General features: G+C 31.2%; 1 protein-coding gene across 3 annotated transcripts; it reads left to right on the forward strand.

The window, feature by feature from the left end:
• The first annotated feature begins 3912 nt into the window (after positions 1-3912).
• On the forward strand, positions 3913-16576 carry LOC118194020 (uncharacterized). 3 transcript variants are annotated; one of them, XM_085819448.1, is made up of 7 exons: positions 3913-3992; positions 6177-6253; positions 11176-11253; positions 11385-11426; positions 13927-13947; positions 14163-14222; positions 16168-16576. In XM_085819448.1, coding segments are annotated over exons 1-7 (540 nt in total). In that variant the 5' UTR covers positions 3913-3991; the 3' UTR covers positions 16429-16576. The 3 variants fall into 3 exon arrangements, with proteins under 3 accessions (XP_085675574.1, XP_085675573.1, XP_085675575.1); XM_085819447.1 differs by having other exon boundaries at positions 3925-3992; positions 6177-6265; XM_085819449.1 differs by having other exon boundaries at positions 3950-4012.
• The last annotated feature ends 454 nt before the right edge of the window (positions 16577-17030 follow it).

The raw sequence follows: 17030 nt of genomic DNA on the forward strand, positions 1-17030 counted from the left end.
TTTTACATATATTTTAAATTAATAACGAGTTAAGGAATTAATTAATTACTTATGTTATAAAACTAATGAACGTGAAATTTTTATTTCACGACAAAACTAAGGAAAGGAAGCTAAAGAGTCTTCAAAATAAAAAATAAAATTTTACAGTAAAAAAAAAATGATATGAAAATTAATAATTTTTTTAAAACCATAACTATTTCAGTTCATAACAAAGTGCTTTTAGAACTATAGATGAGAGAAATCTTATCAATTTTTCGCGTCACATAATACTATGTTACGTTAGTAAATCTCCTTCCCCTTGCTTTTCAGTGACATGGCTTGACAAATTGTCTGAGAGTGTTGCCATTCCATGCTGTAGAATGTTTTTTATTTGTCTTTCAAATCACAACAATACATTGCTTGTGCTAAGAGAATTTTTAAAATATATTTTTTAAAATATTAGCTTTTATATCATTAGTGCAGTCAAAAATGACGTTTCCAAAGTCGCACAGTATATGCCTCTACTACATAATTTCAATATAGGCTTATTTTTATTATCTTTTAACACAGACGGCGTTAGCCCAGAAGAATACAAGTTCATATTTTCATAACTTCGTTTTGGCATTTTTCTCTATAAATTTCGGTTCACTTTTCAAATTGTTGCCCCCAAATATTAGAGTCCTGCGTTAGATTTAAAGAAATTAAATAATGAAGAATCTGTATAAATGTATGTATGTTTCTTAAATTGTGATAAAACAACGGCGCCTCGAGCCATCAAATTTTGAATAACGTAATCTTCCACGGAATATGGGCATCTGGAAGCCCGAATTTGGAATTTGAAACTTGTTTTATTATCGATTTCATGTTTTGTAACAATTTACCGAATTTCTGATTAATAAACCCCACGGTTTCAAAGCGAGGAATGGCAAAATGTGCGAAAGAAAAAACACTTTTATCTCCAGCGCGCGAGACTGTGTATCGGAAATCCTAAAGATGCTGATGCGATATTACTGTTGAATTGAATTTTATGGTTTAAGTGCGAAGAACGTGATATTTAATAAATAAAGATAGCACACAAAACGTTAAAAAAAGTCCCTTTGGGCTTAATGTAAAACCTGAAAGCGTTCAGATTTTATTTTTTGTTTAGATTTTTGTCTTTTTATTAATTTAAGAATGAAGGAGGTCATGAATTTTATGCTGTTTCGTGTTATTAAGCTTAAAAAATAGTTTAAAAATAAATTATAAAGATTTAAACTTATTCTAAGAATAAAAATTAAAAACATTTCTTCCTACAATAATTTTAACTTTTTTTAATTCTTCCTAGAAATTTTTATTTTACTAAATTAAAAAATTTTAAATAAGGTGTTAAGCTAAAGTAAGCTGTAGTATAAATATTTTAAATCATTATCGTGAAAGCAAACTACCAAAGGGTTTCATAAAGTTTTGCAATGATTTCGTTTCATTGATTAATAGTGTACTGATTGCCTTGCCACGTGATTTTTTCCATTTCAACATTCTCAGATTTGATTGAATGATTGCAGAAAGAAGAACACTCAAGCAATCTTAATTTGGAAGAATGCCTTAACAACACTCATGCAATCTTAATTTGCAAGAATTTAAAACATTTGCTCTTTCGGTTTAATGGTAAGCATATCATTCCACAAGTCTGAAGATTGTGCTCTATGTCCCACAGGGATACCCTGAGAATTTAACGCTTCCCAACTCTTAAATTTTAAGCTTCTCGAATATGATGTTGTGTAACTGTACTACTTTCCATTGCTGATGAAAAAGACTGATTTTAATGCATCATGATGAACTTTTTTTTACTTATTATATTAACAGTAATACATAAAAAAGAAGTAAGATTTTAAATTACTGAAAGGATTAAGATTTTAAATTACGGCGAAAGCCTCTTTTTTTAACGTTCTGTGTGCTACCTTTATTTATTAAATATCATGTTCTTCACATTTAAATAATAAAATTCAGTTCAACAGCAATATCGCACAATAATTTTAAAATGCGCACATCTTTAGAATTTCGGATACACAGTCTAGCGCGCTGGAGATAAGAATGATTTTTCTGTACAACGTTGCCATTGCTCGCTTTGAAATCCTTGAGTTTGTTAATCAAAAATTCGTTCAAATTTTACAAAATAGGAAATCGGTAATTGAACAAATTCCAAATTTAAAATTATGGCTACCAGATGCCCATATTCGGTGAAAGATTACATTATTCAAAATTTGATGGCTCTAGGTGCCATTGTTTCATCACAATGCGAGAAACATACATACATTTATGCAAATTCTTCTTTATTTAATTTCTTTAAATATAATACAGGCCGATAATATTTGGGGGCAACAATTTGAAAAGTGAAACAACGCAGAAAGGGAATCAACGCAAGATGCCAAAACGAAGATAGCCCTTCTAGGCCAATTTTGCCTTTGGACTAAAAGAATCACTTTTATGGCAGTGAATGATGCAAATTTATCAATATTTTATATAAAAAGTTTGACGAATTGCTACCTTTGACGATATATCTCCTTTCTTTGCAAAAGTCTGCAGATTATTTAAAAAATTAATATTCAATGAAAATCAAATTTGAGTGACTGTTAGTGATTTCGATTTTTGATGTTAGAGAGGATTACTCCACGGTTTCTCAAATATTTTAAGTTTTATTACTTTGCGAAATGTTCCCGAGATATTTGTCATTCAGTTCTTTTCCATTCCGTGAAGCAGAAAATCTCTTTTTTTTTTATCACCATGTGTGGCTTTCTTACACTTGCATTCTTTATTACATATGTGGCTTTCTTACATACTCATGTGTGGCTGTTATTCCGTTTGGCACTTCCGAAGTCGGAAGTCATCTCAGCGATGCACTCACTCACCCACTTCCAGGTGCTCTCATTCGAAGTGATAAGCATATTTATCTTTCAAATTAAAACTCCTCATTGCTTAGCTAATGAGGATTTAAAAACCACCTTTCGCTCATTCTTTTACTTTTAATAAAATGTATGTAATTAATATGATTTAAAATACATCTAATTTACGTATGGTATTTACAATGTGTACCTAAATCATAATTTTCATAAATATTTATGCAGTTATTTTAACTAATAAAAGCCACTTTTAACTATGTACGTTACAGACCTTAAAATAGAATAATAGTTATGAATCATAGTTATCGAATGATCGTTAGTTTTGATTTTTTTTACATTTTCCTATTATGTAATTTCATATTTTAAATCGGGTTTGCTTGCCTTAACATGGATACAACGATTAACTTATTTGCAGATGTGAGCACAGCTATTTCCCTTGCTTTGCTATCTCCAAGAAGAAAAATTTTAGAAAGGAACTTGGACTTGCTAATATAAGTTTATAAAAAAGATCAATTTTATAAGCAAGAAATAGTAAATAACAACATAGTTAGCTTTGATCGCCTGTTTGTCAATGGTATACAGATCAAAAGGTTTCCAATATAATCCAATACCTAAAATCATCATGTTATTACAAACCCACAAACGTCCAAAAATCGAACAGTGGAGCATTATAAAGAGCCGCAACAACCCATTCTAATCATTTCTGCTCTCATAACCCGAAAGTCATTTCCTACATTCGATATTAAAAATAAGAGACAATATTAGAACTACTCATGTATAGCATCCGGAATAGATTCTGATTCACAGTTTCGAAAACTCGTAAATCATTTCGCGGAATATAATCTGAATCTCCATCCTCCACAAACTAGAAAAAATTGCGTTCAGCATGCACATTAATCAACTAACTTTACACTCGAATGACATCATGGCATAGGGTGCGGTAACATCATAGCACCGGACACTGGTCTTTTGTCCTGTCCTAACCCGGTCCGGCTACAGCATGTAGTTCTTTTTTCCGTTGCGTATTGTTCCAAATCACCTATATAAGAGCATCATGACGCTAAAAAGATCTCTCAGAAATTAGTTCGCTTGCCCCTTGCAGTGAACTGGGATTTTTTCTTTCTCGTATAAGGCAAAGTAAGTGTGAAATTGAACAGGTAAGCTTTACATACACTTAAACAAAAAAAAAAAACTTAAGCAATGTTGTTAATTTGTAAATTACGTGCACGTTTAAAAATGTCTGTTGACTTCATATTTAGTTTTTAATTCCTTTAGATTCATTGATGAAATGGTAACTTGCGTAAAGCAGTTGTAACTCTCTTTTGTATTAAATCATACTGATTCGGATGTCAATTTATCATCAGCAAAAGTACTAATCATAAATTAAACATCCCAGAAATATCTTCCATCTTTAGTTGTGTCAACTTCGATGCATTTTAATTCATTTAGTTCATTTTATTTTAATTCTTTTAAAAATATTTTCTTATTAAAACCCATAAAAGTCTGATGAATAAATGAATATTCGATTAGCAGAAAACTGGTCGTCCTAGAGACGCTCAGTGTATTTTCAATACCGTTAATTTATAGATAACGTGCATGTTGACTTCAGATTTAGATTTTAAGTTCTTTACTGATGAAATGATAACTTGCGCAAACAGTTGTAACTCTTTTTTTTTTTTTTTTTTTTTTTTTTTTACTTCCTTGTACGAAGTAAAAAGGAAGCATTGTAATCGCGAAAAGTTTCAGGCAGCATATTTCAACGAAAATATCCATTTTGACCGCTTTCAAATGCAATTTAACGATGTTTTTGCGTGATATCTGTACGTAAAGAAAGAAAAAAATACTCTTTTTCTCCAAAAAAATTATAAAACTGCTTTAAAATGAATTCTGAAGAGAATTTTTCGTGGCGTCTGTACGAACGTATGTACGTATCTCGCATAACTCAAAAACGAGTAGCCTCAGAACGTTGAAATTTTGTATATAGGACTGCTATAACATGTAGATGTGCACCTCGTATTTTGGTTGCAATCGGCCGCACCAAACGTATATAAATATATATATCCCCTCTGTTACCCGGCTCAGTGATCTCAGTTTCTTTACTCTTATATGTTTGTAAATTGTACATTTTTTGCTTTAAAATTGATGGAATTATGTTGTTCTTATCTTCCGGTTAAGGTTTTTATGCCTTTAGTAAATCTGAATGCAATATAGTTGGAATTATCAACAATTTTAAAGTTGTCTAAGTGCCGCTAAGCCTAATAATTGTTTTGATGGCGGCCATTGCTTGTTTACACTTGAAACAGCAGGATAGTGGATTTGTTGCCAATCTAGAGAAACTTAGCTTCGCAACAACAAAGGTAACGCCTTCATTTATTATTGCGAATTAAATCATGCTTAATCAATCCTTTCTGAAATTTTTTGGAGGAAATAAGTGTTTAAGATTTACTTCGCAATTTTTAATACAAATATTTTGAGTTTTTATGTATTTTTGCCTTGTCGCGAAGGGAGAACTGAATTAATTGAATGAGAAATACTCAATCGTCTGTGAATAACTGTTTCTTTTTTATTTTGTTTGCTTAATTTCTTTTATACATCATTCCAGCTTTATTATAGTATTTGAATAGAACAACGATTAGATAATTCTATTCTTTAATTTTGGCAACGATTAGATAATTCTGTTCTTTAAATGATATAAATTTTGTGCATTATGAGTTATAATATGAACGAAATATAATACTGTTAAGTGAATCTAGCGCCAGAGTGTCGCTATGGTAAACAAATACTAGAGTGAATTTTAAAGAATGCATTTATTCTATTGTGGTTTATGCGCTGTTGGCGAAGTAGATTTAATTCAATCCAATAAGTTTAAATGAATTGCAAGAAAAATGCCTATAATTAAATATTCCGTACAAGGAAGTCATGTGGTGTACACATCAGATTTTTTATTAAATCATACTGAATTGGATGTCAATTTATCATCAGTAAAAGTTCGAATCATAAATTAAACATCATAGAAATATCTTCCATCTTTAGTTTAACATGTCAATTTCGATACATTTTAATTAATTTAGTTAATTTTATTTTAATTGTTTTAAAAGCATTTTCTTATTAAAAACCCATAAAAATCTGATGATTAAACGTATATTCGATCAGCAGAAAGGTGGTCGTTACAGAGAGGCTGAGTGAAATTGATTTCAGCAAGTGAAAATCCTTTAACTGGCATTTAAATTATGAACGAATAAAAAATATTTATTCGAAACTAAACACAAAATTTACGTCTTTTTATATGTGGCACAATGTTAATCCTGTTTTCTTTTCTAGTGAGTCTTAATATGAAAAACTACGGGATTTTGTTCTGTTTTGTGACATCTGCAACGGCTTTATTATGGCCAGCACTCGTAAGTATTAAGGTATATTGAAGAAAGCGCTTTACTAACAATACTTACAATTTATAACTTTCATATTCTAATGCAAAGTAAATGTAATGCAAAGTAAAGATAACAATTTGCAAAAAAAAATATGAATTTAATTTAATTCACATGAAATTCAACTAAAATTCAATTTAATCCATAAGTAAAAGAATGACATTTTTTAAAAAAGTTAAAATTATTTGTAGTGTTCCTTAGTCGCAAAACAGGAATTAGACACCATTCTCTGAATTTGTGCGTCTTGCGTGTTTTTCAAAGAAAAATTAGAGTATTTAATTAGTATAACGAAAATTTACGAACAAAGATATGACAGACGACAACGTTCTAATCGTTAATTTTGATAAAATTTTTCAAACAAATTTTTTATCACTTTATTTTAAAGCCTATACTTTTAGCTTTACTTTCGACTTGTGACTCTGGTTATTAGAAGCAAAATTAAAACTATTCTTGTTCTATGCCATGAACCGGAATTTGCTATTTAAAAGGCCGGATGCTGATATTTTTAAAGAGACACAAGCCTTTCTAAATGCCTTTAAACTATAATTTTTCCTTTGAACACTTGTGGTGATGTTCAAAAGATGATCTTGAGACCTTCTATTTATAATTAAGCGCTCGAGAACAAGATTAATTTCGATATTTCAGTTTGAAATTTGGAAACATTTTCTTTTCGTTCTGTTTCTCCTGACATAACATTAATCCTATTTTTTTTTTTTAAAAATTTTTATTTTTTTCAACTTTTCTGTTACGAAAACAAGCTGTAACTCAAAACATTACTAAAGTAATAAATTTATGAAATTTATTTAAATTTATGAAACCTTCCAAAAATATTTACATATTATTTCTGCATATTATTAATTAAGTGGAGCACAAGCTTAGGTTTATGTATATATTTAAAATTTTTGCTGACAATTTTGTAAATAAAAAGAGAGAAATTTTTCGAAAATTAGCTAGTAACAAGTATATTTAATAGACATTTTGCATTATCACTTAGATTTTAGTACATGTAGTTCTTTATATCCTAATAAATGTAAGTGAAAAAATAAAGTATTGAAAAATGCTTAGTAGGAACATATCTAGTAATACTGAAATTTTAACATATTTTTAACTTCGAAAAGGCAAGAAAAAAGTAAATATTATCAATATGATATAATAATAATAATATGATAATATGTCTAATAATATGTCTGCAGCTTATTTATATCATTTTAAGTAGTTTTCTGCTAAATAGCCGAGAGTTAAAATCTCTGAACTCTGGTAGTTTTGACCTGGGTTCGATTCCAGATGAGCAGGCTGGCTGCATGGGCGTTTTCGTGGTTTTTGCCATGCGTAACATGTATACGAGCCAGTTTCCCTTTGACAGTCCTCTGCGAAGGCATGCCATCCCTTAGGCAGATAGCTCTAATATGCTTTGCCATAATAAACTAAAACGAAAACCTAAAATGTGGGCTATTCTTCTGGGCGTCGAATATAATCGGATACTGAGATTATTTAATCTGATTTTAAATTGCTTTAACCATCTACGTAGTGAATAATCTGTTGTCATTTGAGTGAAATATGAGATTCAGTACTGCTTTAAACATTCATAAATCCTCAATTTTACTTTGCATTACTTGCATTTCATTTACTTTTGTTCTTAACCTTCAAACTAATAATTTATCAGCATTAAATTCAGATCATTTAATGCACTAGAATTTCCATCTCTGAGCATGAAAACTATATGTTTTAATCCTTAACATACTGATATTTCTTTAGCTATGTAAACATGAAAAACTTTTTTGTATCCAAATTATTGCATATGATTCATATTATTGCATTTCTGATCTAAATTATTGCATTGTTATTTCATATGTTAGCAATAAATGAGGTATATAATGATAGATGAGCTATTAGGTGTAATTTTTTTTTTTTTTTTTTTTATTTTAAAAATTTCTAAGTAGTATTTAGACAGAATCTGAAGAAGTTTCTATGTAAAATCTTAGTAATTAGGAATACATTAAGTTAAACATTATTCTAGTACAGCAGGTTTTGAAATATTCTAATTTCAAGGAAAAACAAAAGGAAAATAATTGAAAAAAATGTCTGAAATTACTCATTTTGATTGATTTTTTTAGAGATAAAAATTGCTTTATATACTTAGGTGAAACAAATTGCTAAGGTAGTATATTAAATTACTCAAATAAATAAAAATAAATTTTGATATATTTAAAGCAGAATTTTTTATTTAAAAATATAAAACGCAAACACCGTTTCTGCTTTAAAATACTAGAATTACAATCTGCGCCTGCTTACAACAAATTTTGGCTTTCTAAAATTTACCTTTCGTATGTGATATGTAAGTGGAAACAACAAGAAATATACAAACCTTAAAGCTAATGAAAGGTATCATAAACTACGCTTAAAAGACATCAGAAGCCTTACGAAACGCGAAATTGGTACAGTGATTACTTCAATGCCTTTTTGGATGCTATTCCAGTCTGAATGATTTCAGTATTGAGTATCTATAAAAATTCAATTCTGAAATTCTTTCGCATAAACTGGTTTATAAACTGCCCAGTTTTAAATACAGTGTTTCCTCAGGATACTTTATAAATCCACTCTAGAATCTTGGAAGTATACCAATTCCATTAAGAAATAAAGAGAAAAAAATAAAGTAAACAAACAAAATATAAAAAATAAAACCTGAACGCTTTCAGATTTTTTATTACGTCCAAAGGAGCGTTTTTAATGTTTTATGTGTTACCTTTATTCATTAAATATCACCTTCTTCGCACTAAAACCACATAAAATTCAATTCAGCAATAATATCACGAAATATTCAAAAACAGCATATCTTTAGAATTTTCGATATACAATCTCGCGTACTGGAGATAAAAATGTTTATTCCGTAAAATGTTGCCATTGCTTGCATTAAAATCGTTGAGTTTTTTAATAAAAAACTCTTTATTAAAGTTTTACAAAATATGAAATTGATGATAAAACAAATTCAAAATTCAGGCGTCCACGTGCCCATCTTCGGATGGAGGATTACGTTATTCAAAATTTGATGGGTCTAACTACTGTCATTTTTTCACAATGCGATAAACAAAAATACATTCGTCCTGATTCTTCATTATTTAATTTCTTTAAATATAATGTAGGGCAATAATATTTGGTGGCAATAATTTGAATCGTGATTCAGACGTTTATAGTAAACCAAATGCCAAATCAAAATTAATAGCTCTTCTAAACTAACTCTCCTTTGCGTTAATAATTGAAAAAAAAAAAAGAATGCCGCCTGCGATATTAAAAAGCAATTAAAACTTTAGAGAAGAGTTTAGTTTAAAACTTTAACTACGAGTAAAATATAAATCTATCAGCTTCAATGAAAAATTTTATTCCACTTTATTTAGTGTAATTCTGAAATTTAAAAAACAAAATGGCATTACTTCATTGCTTAGAAAATGTGGTAAATGCTAAATACACATATCATGTTGAAAGACAAATGATATGTGAAGCAAAAAACTATTGTTTAAAATATTAAACCTGTTTTACGACTGACGGTTTTAGGATACTGTAAATTTAAATTTAAATTTATTCGACTTAATAATACAGTTTGCAGCGGACCACACAGAGATGAGAAAATCGTATGTGCGGTCCCTGCAAGGTCACTGTTTTCAAGCTTTTACGATGTGTCAGACGACATGGTTTGACATCGCAAACACAATAATTCGTTCCAGTTGACAGTACACAGTGTCAAGAGATTTTAGCGTTCTGCACCGTATCTGTCGTCAAAGCCCCTCAATTTCAGGAGGGCTGACGATCTTGTATTTCCTCTGATATGGTTGCAGATATAACGAATCAGAAAATGTAAAATACAACTGAAAAATTAAGGAGGCGTGGTTAATTCAATCTGCAGATTGTTTCCATCGGAACAACAAGCCAGAATGCTCTGGAACTCTCGACTAGAGAAATCAGCCGTTGGCAAGATCCTCACAAACAAGGACAGCAATCTTACCTACATTAATTGTTGTAATGTTTTCCATATTATTATATAGATGTAACTAGGGAAAATACTCGATGCCGGTTAAGTTAGATTGAGAGTAATATATCTAACAACAGAGAGAACGATACTACTGCAATCCTTCTCTAATAACGATGCAAAAAATACGATTTAGAGTCATACATTTTTCAGTCTGGTGCGATATGGAACTCACATAAAAATCTTCGATAGAAAAATAAACTAATTCTCTCTCATTATATCAGCAACAGTGGCACGCGTTTTTTAATGATTTTCGTCTTTCTAATCAAATGGTCGTAAGAGCTCAAGTTCCATCCAATATTTCACCTATATTCAGTTTTAGTCGATTAAATGTGGCAAAAAATTGATCATAATTGATCAGAAATTAGTAACACGAACAAACAAACAAACATACAAATAGACATTCTTCTTTATATATATAAATAGAGTTTCTCATAATTTGTAATAAATATGTTTTGAGTTAAAAAAAATGAAGTATTTATTATACAACTTCAACAAATGTATTAATCATTACATAGAGTCAACTGCGCGACCCCCCGCCGTTGCGACAAGTTCAATGGGTGCCAAAAAATACATTTTTTAGTCTAATGTTTTCTATCTCCAAACCAAAAATCTAATTTCTAGCAATTAAAGCCGTATTAAAAGTCCATTTTAATTATAAGTTTATAATGCAGTATAAAGTTTATTGGATTCTTTCCGAAAAATCTCATCCTGCATTCCAATCCAAAATTTTCATAGTTTAAAAAGAAAAAATATTTTTCTTTAGTTCGACTTTAGGAGTATGATTGTTATTTTTAAAACCTTATAGGTTTCGAACGTTCTCAAGGCTTTATTTTACAGAATATTATGAATAATGAAGCAAATTTATTTTTAGGGGCCAAATTTCTGGAAAAACAATCAACCTTCTTTCACAAAGATTTGTTTGTATTCCAATGATCCAAGCCAATTTACGGTAAGCATCTCACGAAACTCTAAGAAAAATTGTATTTGATAAAACATCCAAAATTGATTGCATTTCAAAGATCTACAAATATTTTAAATAAATATCATAATTCGAATTTTCTTTTCTTTTTTAAATTTCAGCCCGTGTGCATAATGTGTCCGAATACATTGTACCCCATTGTCGTAAGTATAATCTTTGACACATGAAACGCTTTCCGTTTCTTTACGAGTTTTTAAGAGAAATGTGTTACTGTAGTTGCTAAAATATATGTCAGTAAATATACTTGTAATATCTATGTTATTGTTATATCGATATGGCAGTTCTATCTAATTTTTCGAAAGATCATATAGTGTCATTACGTAGTGCCTCCATATGTGTCATACTGTGTGTCCATATGTATTCCTAGTATACTTTTTATGTTTATTTTGTGGTCCATTTTCAAGTGAATCTGCACTATTAGCACACTTCAGGTACCTTTACGTTTCCAAAATAAAACAACCTAAATTTTAAACTAATTAGATAAATTTAGAAATAAATTATTAAGTCAAAAAATTTAAAACTAAAAAGTTAGTTAGGCAACCTAATTAAGATAATCTAAATTTTAACCTAATTTAAATGAGATAACCTAAAATTTAAACTAATTAGATAATTCAAGTTTTAGAAATTAATTATTAAATTAAACACTTTAAGATTAAAAAACTAATTGGGTGAATTAAAATAACCTAAATTTTAAAAAGATCTTTGCTAAGTCTTGCGTTAAAGCAAATACGCTTATAGGCAGCGTATACTGAGCTTCTTTGCATCGAAATTCTCGATGGAAAGGAACGAATAACTACAGAACTTCACTTATCTACTTCGATTATTTGTAGTTTCCGTTGAGCCGAACGTTTTTCAGCGATGTGTCATTTTGTCATCCTCACAAACAACCCCACGTTGTTTTTATGAATATTTAAAAATATTCCTTAGAAAAACTTGTGATTTAGCTTATAATTTATTAGAATTATTTTATTTTATTATTGTTTATTCATCAAGTGATTTTTAATTAAAAGAAAGTAAGCTGTTTCAAAATCTGCATTTCTTTTTTAAAGAAGTGGTTCTCAAACTATATATACGTATCCCCAGGGTAGTGCATTTTCTTATCTAAAAGAGGGGCATTTCATACTGTCCTATCCATTAAATTTTAAAGAAAAGTTGAAACAATTTTTCGCTAAATTAATATCTAATTAGTGGTTTGCACCACAGGACCGGGGTTCGTTGTACTTTCTCACTCAGACTGCACTCTGATTCAGACTTTCATCCCTTGATGGGTCGATAAAATGAGCACCAATTTTGCTTGGGGACTAAATACCAGGGGTCCTGCGACAAGCTGACCACTTGCCCAGGGCATATGCTGATGCACTCTGGGGTCCAAGGTCAAAGAAGTAGATTTCGGGGCACTGCAGGGCGTGGCTCTCTACGGCTGTTGCGCCACTGAGTTTAGTATCTAATCTGTCTATCTAATCACTGATATGTAATCTGTCTTTCGTCATCGGCTATTTTCTTCAATTCTTTGATTCATATCACAGTCCCCCAATCAGTTCCTGAAGCAACTCGTGAGTACTTTCTGTTCCTGTTCAAGGCGGCTGGGAAAATATGTATTTTAAATGACTCATATAGTCATTCGAGGAGCGACGATTTTGTCTGTCTGAACTGAAAATTGTGAGCTTTAAAACTTCAGGATTTATGACACCTAGAGATTACCATTTTTTTGTCGAGACAGCTAACAAATACGAGAAAATTGAGTGAATTTTGAGTTCATGCATTTGATTCAAGCCTTCTGAAATTTTAGCTAATACTTGAACTTTTTAGTATTAACCTTGAGAGATAAGATAGAGTTTTCTGCCTGCAAGACTTTAGAGTCATTAAGTTATTTTATGTTGTCGCTTATGCTCACTTTGTTGTTGCTTATGCCCAAGGCCACGAAATTTCCACGTGGCAGGGAGCGCTAGATTACGCCGAACTTGAGCACCATTCAGGTGACAGGGAGATTTATCTCAGTTCCACAGCCAATTTTGATGGAGATCACCTCGGGGTGACGGATCCGCGAGTCTCCCACCCCTCTTCCACAAAACCACACGACAGGACTTTGGACTCGCCGCATATTTAGACTGCTGCCATGCCGCACCGACACTGTACATTTACAAACATCCATGCCTTCTTCAGGATTCGAAACCGTGCCCTTCGGTACGGCATAGGAGGCACTAGGTTATTTTGAAGCAGGAGATGTGAAAAATGAGCAATGCCCTCCCAGGGTCTCGAACCCGGAACCTCTCCAATACGTTTCGAGTATGCTTCCAATTACACCAAGAAAGCATGCGGAAAGGAGGGAGAAAGTAAAGGGCGACTAGGGATTAGGGATCAAACCGCCAAATCCTGGCGGTGACGAGTTGTCGTCCACCACCTTTTAGTTAGGGCGCCATTTGAGTCATTATTCTTTTTGAAGGGCATTGCTCATTTTTCATGGATCCTGCTTCTAAAACCTTAATAACTCTACAAATCTAGAACTAAATTTTTAAGGTACTGCAAATGTGAATTCTACTAATCTTGTTATCACTGAAAGTTACATCTAAAAGTGCATTTAATTAAACTTGTCTCAAATAAGAAAGCATTAATAATTAAATGTGATATTTTTTTCATTTTTAGCTAACAACTTGCGTCATGGGGGTAAGTGAAGTACTTTTACTATGTTTAACTTGTTCTTTTTTTTTTTCCTTATTTTTTATCTTTAAGTTTAACATTCTATTTAATTTATCTTGTTTCTTTGCTCAGAATATCTCTTTTACTCTCTGATATTCATTTCCTTTGTACTTTGGCTTTGAATAAAGAAATATTGCGTACGTAAATTTAATTTTTTATTTTCTTATAATTTTCTCTTTTAGGCTGCCATACCATTGAATGTTTCCTATACCCAAGCAAACTGCATTGTCGGAAATTGTGCGGTACGCAAAAAATTAATAATTTTAAATGTTTGGATTTCACGTATTTTTTTTTTTTTTTTTTTTTTTTTTTTATTTATTTAACGATATTTCATACTTGCATTAAGATATCAACTTCGTAACTGAAGAAAAGATGAATACTGGTTGTACAGTGAAGCTTCAAATTACTCAAGGAATAAATTAGCTGAACAAACAACGTCTTTTAGTGTGCCGAGTTGCGCCTTTTAGTGTTTCGAGTTACGCACAACGCCTTTTAACGAACAGTGTATCGAGTTACAAACACTCAAGTTAGCAACATGTGATTTTCATGAGCGTTGTGACATAACCTACGTCACAAATTTAACACTCAGGGATTTCAAGAAACATCATTTTAATATTTTCCATTGCTTAATTCTCATTAACGAAGGCCTGGCAGCCAATAACTTACAAGACCATGAATTTGGCCTGGAGAAAATTATAGCTATATCGGGTTGCATGTAGAGACACTTAGTACCTTTTATGGGCTAGGAAGTTGACAAAAAAGACGCGGAGTAGTTACTAGGCGGCCATACAAATGGCCAACCAAAAAAAGATTATGACTGCAGCAACAGAAGGTGATTGTGGAATAAGTGGCTTCATAAGAAGAAGGAAGAAAAATAATTTTAAGTTTCCTAATCCTAGAAATTTTGGCGAAAGGGCTAAGATGCAGATTTTGCAAGTTACGATATTACCCTTCGATTATAAAGCAGAAGAAAATTGCAGCATAAGCATTTTCATGTCACACTTTAGAAACGTTTTAAAACATAGGTAACAACAAATCCCATTGGACAAACTTTAGTCAAATGAAGGCTCAGTGAGTCTCAGAAAGAGTAAAATAAATAAATAAGAAGAGGCCTCCCTTATTGGTCCTATTGATCTCATGTTTTTATGAAATGGGATGCCTCATCCAAATCATAACATTTTTCTCATCATTTTGCCCTAATGACCGTCCACGCTCCTTCATCAGATATAATGGAAGTTAATTAAATTTTCGTCTAGTTAATCTGTTTAATATTGTGTTTATCTTTTTTGTTTTATATTTAATTATTTCCGTTGGTTATTGATTTGCGCATAGTGCACTGTTATAAAATTTAAATAAGTCATTATCTATGGTTCAGGAATGAATTGATCAATTTTACATTAATTCCTGGGGAAACAATCGTTTCGGTTTACGAACATTTCGGTTGACGAACGGTCTTCAGGAACTAACTAAATTCTGAATCTTCACTGTATTTCGTTAAATATATATTTAAGGTGCATAATTTTAACAAAATGTATATGACAACAAAGAGAAACCATTTGACAAATATCACGAATTTATTTACAATAAATGCCAGAATTAAGCGAATGCGCATTATATTACGACATCTAAAAAAAGAAAAAGCAAGAATTTAATTCTTACTAATCAATCATTTATACTTATTGTAATATTATAATGTATCCTTTTATGGTTGTATCCTAAGCTAAACCTTCAGTTCATTCTGATTACAGTTTCCCTGTTTACATCCAGATTGTGTTGTCTGGCACGTGAAAACATCGAACAAGAAAAAAAGGAAACCAATTAACATAACAATGAAAATTAAATTAGACTTCTTAAGAGATTACACAAAAAGGAATGTAATTACAAAATTGCCATGGATTAGGTATTGGATAAAATATTATAAGTTGTGAGTAACCCACCTTTAATTCCGCCCCCCTCTCAGCCCGTATTAGGTCCAGTATGTAGCATATTACAAAACTGTAAAATTACGCATAAACGAAAGCTTAAACGCAGTTGCCAAGTTTCCATAAAAAAGGAAGCATCTGAAATCATCTAGCCAAAGCCTAGATGTTTTAATTTATTCCAGAAGATTTTCTTTTTGAGGGTAAAAATATTATAGCTGATATTTTTGTATTAGATTCTGATATATAATTGCTTACCTCTTCTTAGGTTAACATGTCCCCTTCAAAATTCAAAATCAAACGAGATGCAAGCGAGGAAACGAAAAATACTTTCGACAGCGAAAAACTGGCAACAAAGTTGCTGGTCAGCGATTTACCTGAAGCTTTTGAAGACGATTCTCATGTTCGATCTGTGCCTTATACCATGATGGTAGATGGACACAATGTCACCATAACTTCGATAGAAGAATATTTCGTCCATTCGGATTACCGGCCAGGAGATGATGTCGACGACGAAGAGCTGGAATGATGCTGAAATCCTGAAACGAACCTTCGCAACATGATTTATTGAAACTGAAAGGACCTGATAACTCTTTTCGTAATTTATATTCTATTTATTCATGATAATAAGCTGTAAAAAGAACTGAAGCAATTAAAACAAAGATAAGAAAAACTAATCTTGTGTATATATTTGCTTTGAGGATTTTAAATTTTCCATGTATGAAGTACATCTTTTCAGCATAAAGAATTCATACCCCAATTTCTCCTTTAATCTTTTCTCTTAAACTCAAAATTATGTCATTTCAACCTCTGACTTTTCCCGTAATTAGTTTTTTTTTTTTTTTTTCCAATTTTATTTTTTATATTTTTTTTTATTGACAGCGCCTTTCCTGTTTCATTCTCTGTTATTAATCCAAGGCACTGGCATTCAGCAAGGATTTGTAAAAAATGTTTTTATTAAATTTTACAGAATAAAACCTATCGAACCGTAAGGTAACTACACAGTTAAGTAAGGTATATCAGCTATTGAAAGGATAACTAACTCCCTCTAAGCTATGCGAGGGTGAGCGCGGACGCCTTTCAAAAATTAGTGCACATGGAACATTAAAAGCGCACACACAAAAACTTGAC

Source organism: Stegodyphus dumicola, chromosome 6 (genome assembly GCF_044657685.1).
Source record: "Stegodyphus dumicola isolate Sdum_Otavi_A_Nest chromosome 6, ASM4465768v1".
Lineage (NCBI taxonomy): Eukaryota > Metazoa > Arthropoda > Arachnida > Araneae > Eresidae > Stegodyphus > Stegodyphus dumicola.